Genomic DNA, 438 nt, shown 5'->3' on the forward strand with positions numbered 1-438 from the left:
CCCAGAAGATACAAATGCATGCGCCGGGATGTATTGGAGCGTTGGGCCTTTCCGGTGACCCCAGACTCGCATGCACTTGAGGGTCAAGAATACTTAAGATACAGAGGCAATGGGGTCTACCAGGTATTTATTTATTTTATTTGCTGCTGCTGCTGCTGCTGCTGCTGCTGCTGCTGCTGTTGCTGCTGGTCGTTGTTGTGGTGCTGCAGCTGTTTTTGTTGTTGAGTTAGAGCGAAATGAATATCTACGGTATAGAGACAATGGGGTCTATTATATTATAATATATTTATATTTATATTTATTATTATATTTATATTTATTATATTTATTATATTTGCTGCTGCTGCTGCTGCTGCTGCTGTTGCTGCTGAATTAGAGCATCAGTATCCCTCTCTTAAAAAAAAAAAAAAAAAAAAAAAAAAAAAAAAAAATTTTTTT

At 37.2% G+C, this 438-nt stretch overlaps 1 protein-coding gene across 1 annotated transcript in view; it reads left to right on the forward strand.

The window, feature by feature from the left end:
* EMH_0028150 (cytochrome c oxidase, putative) overlaps positions 1–438 on the forward strand; it is a gene marked incomplete at both ends in the record, with an annotated part of 6,438 nt that overhangs the window by 1,397 nt on the left and 4,603 nt on the right. Inside the window, one exon of the mRNA XM_013494125.1 lies at positions 1–123. Within this exon, the coding sequence (XP_013349579.1) occupies positions 1–123 (123 nt within the window). The remainder of the gene's footprint in view (positions 124–438) is intronic.

The sequence above is a fragment of the Eimeria mitis genome, genomic scaffold, assembly GCF_000499745.2.
Source record: "Eimeria mitis Houghton genomic scaffold, Emh_scaff1041, whole genome shotgun sequence".
NCBI classification, from domain to species: Eukaryota; Apicomplexa; class Conoidasida; order Eucoccidiorida; family Eimeriidae; genus Eimeria; species Eimeria mitis.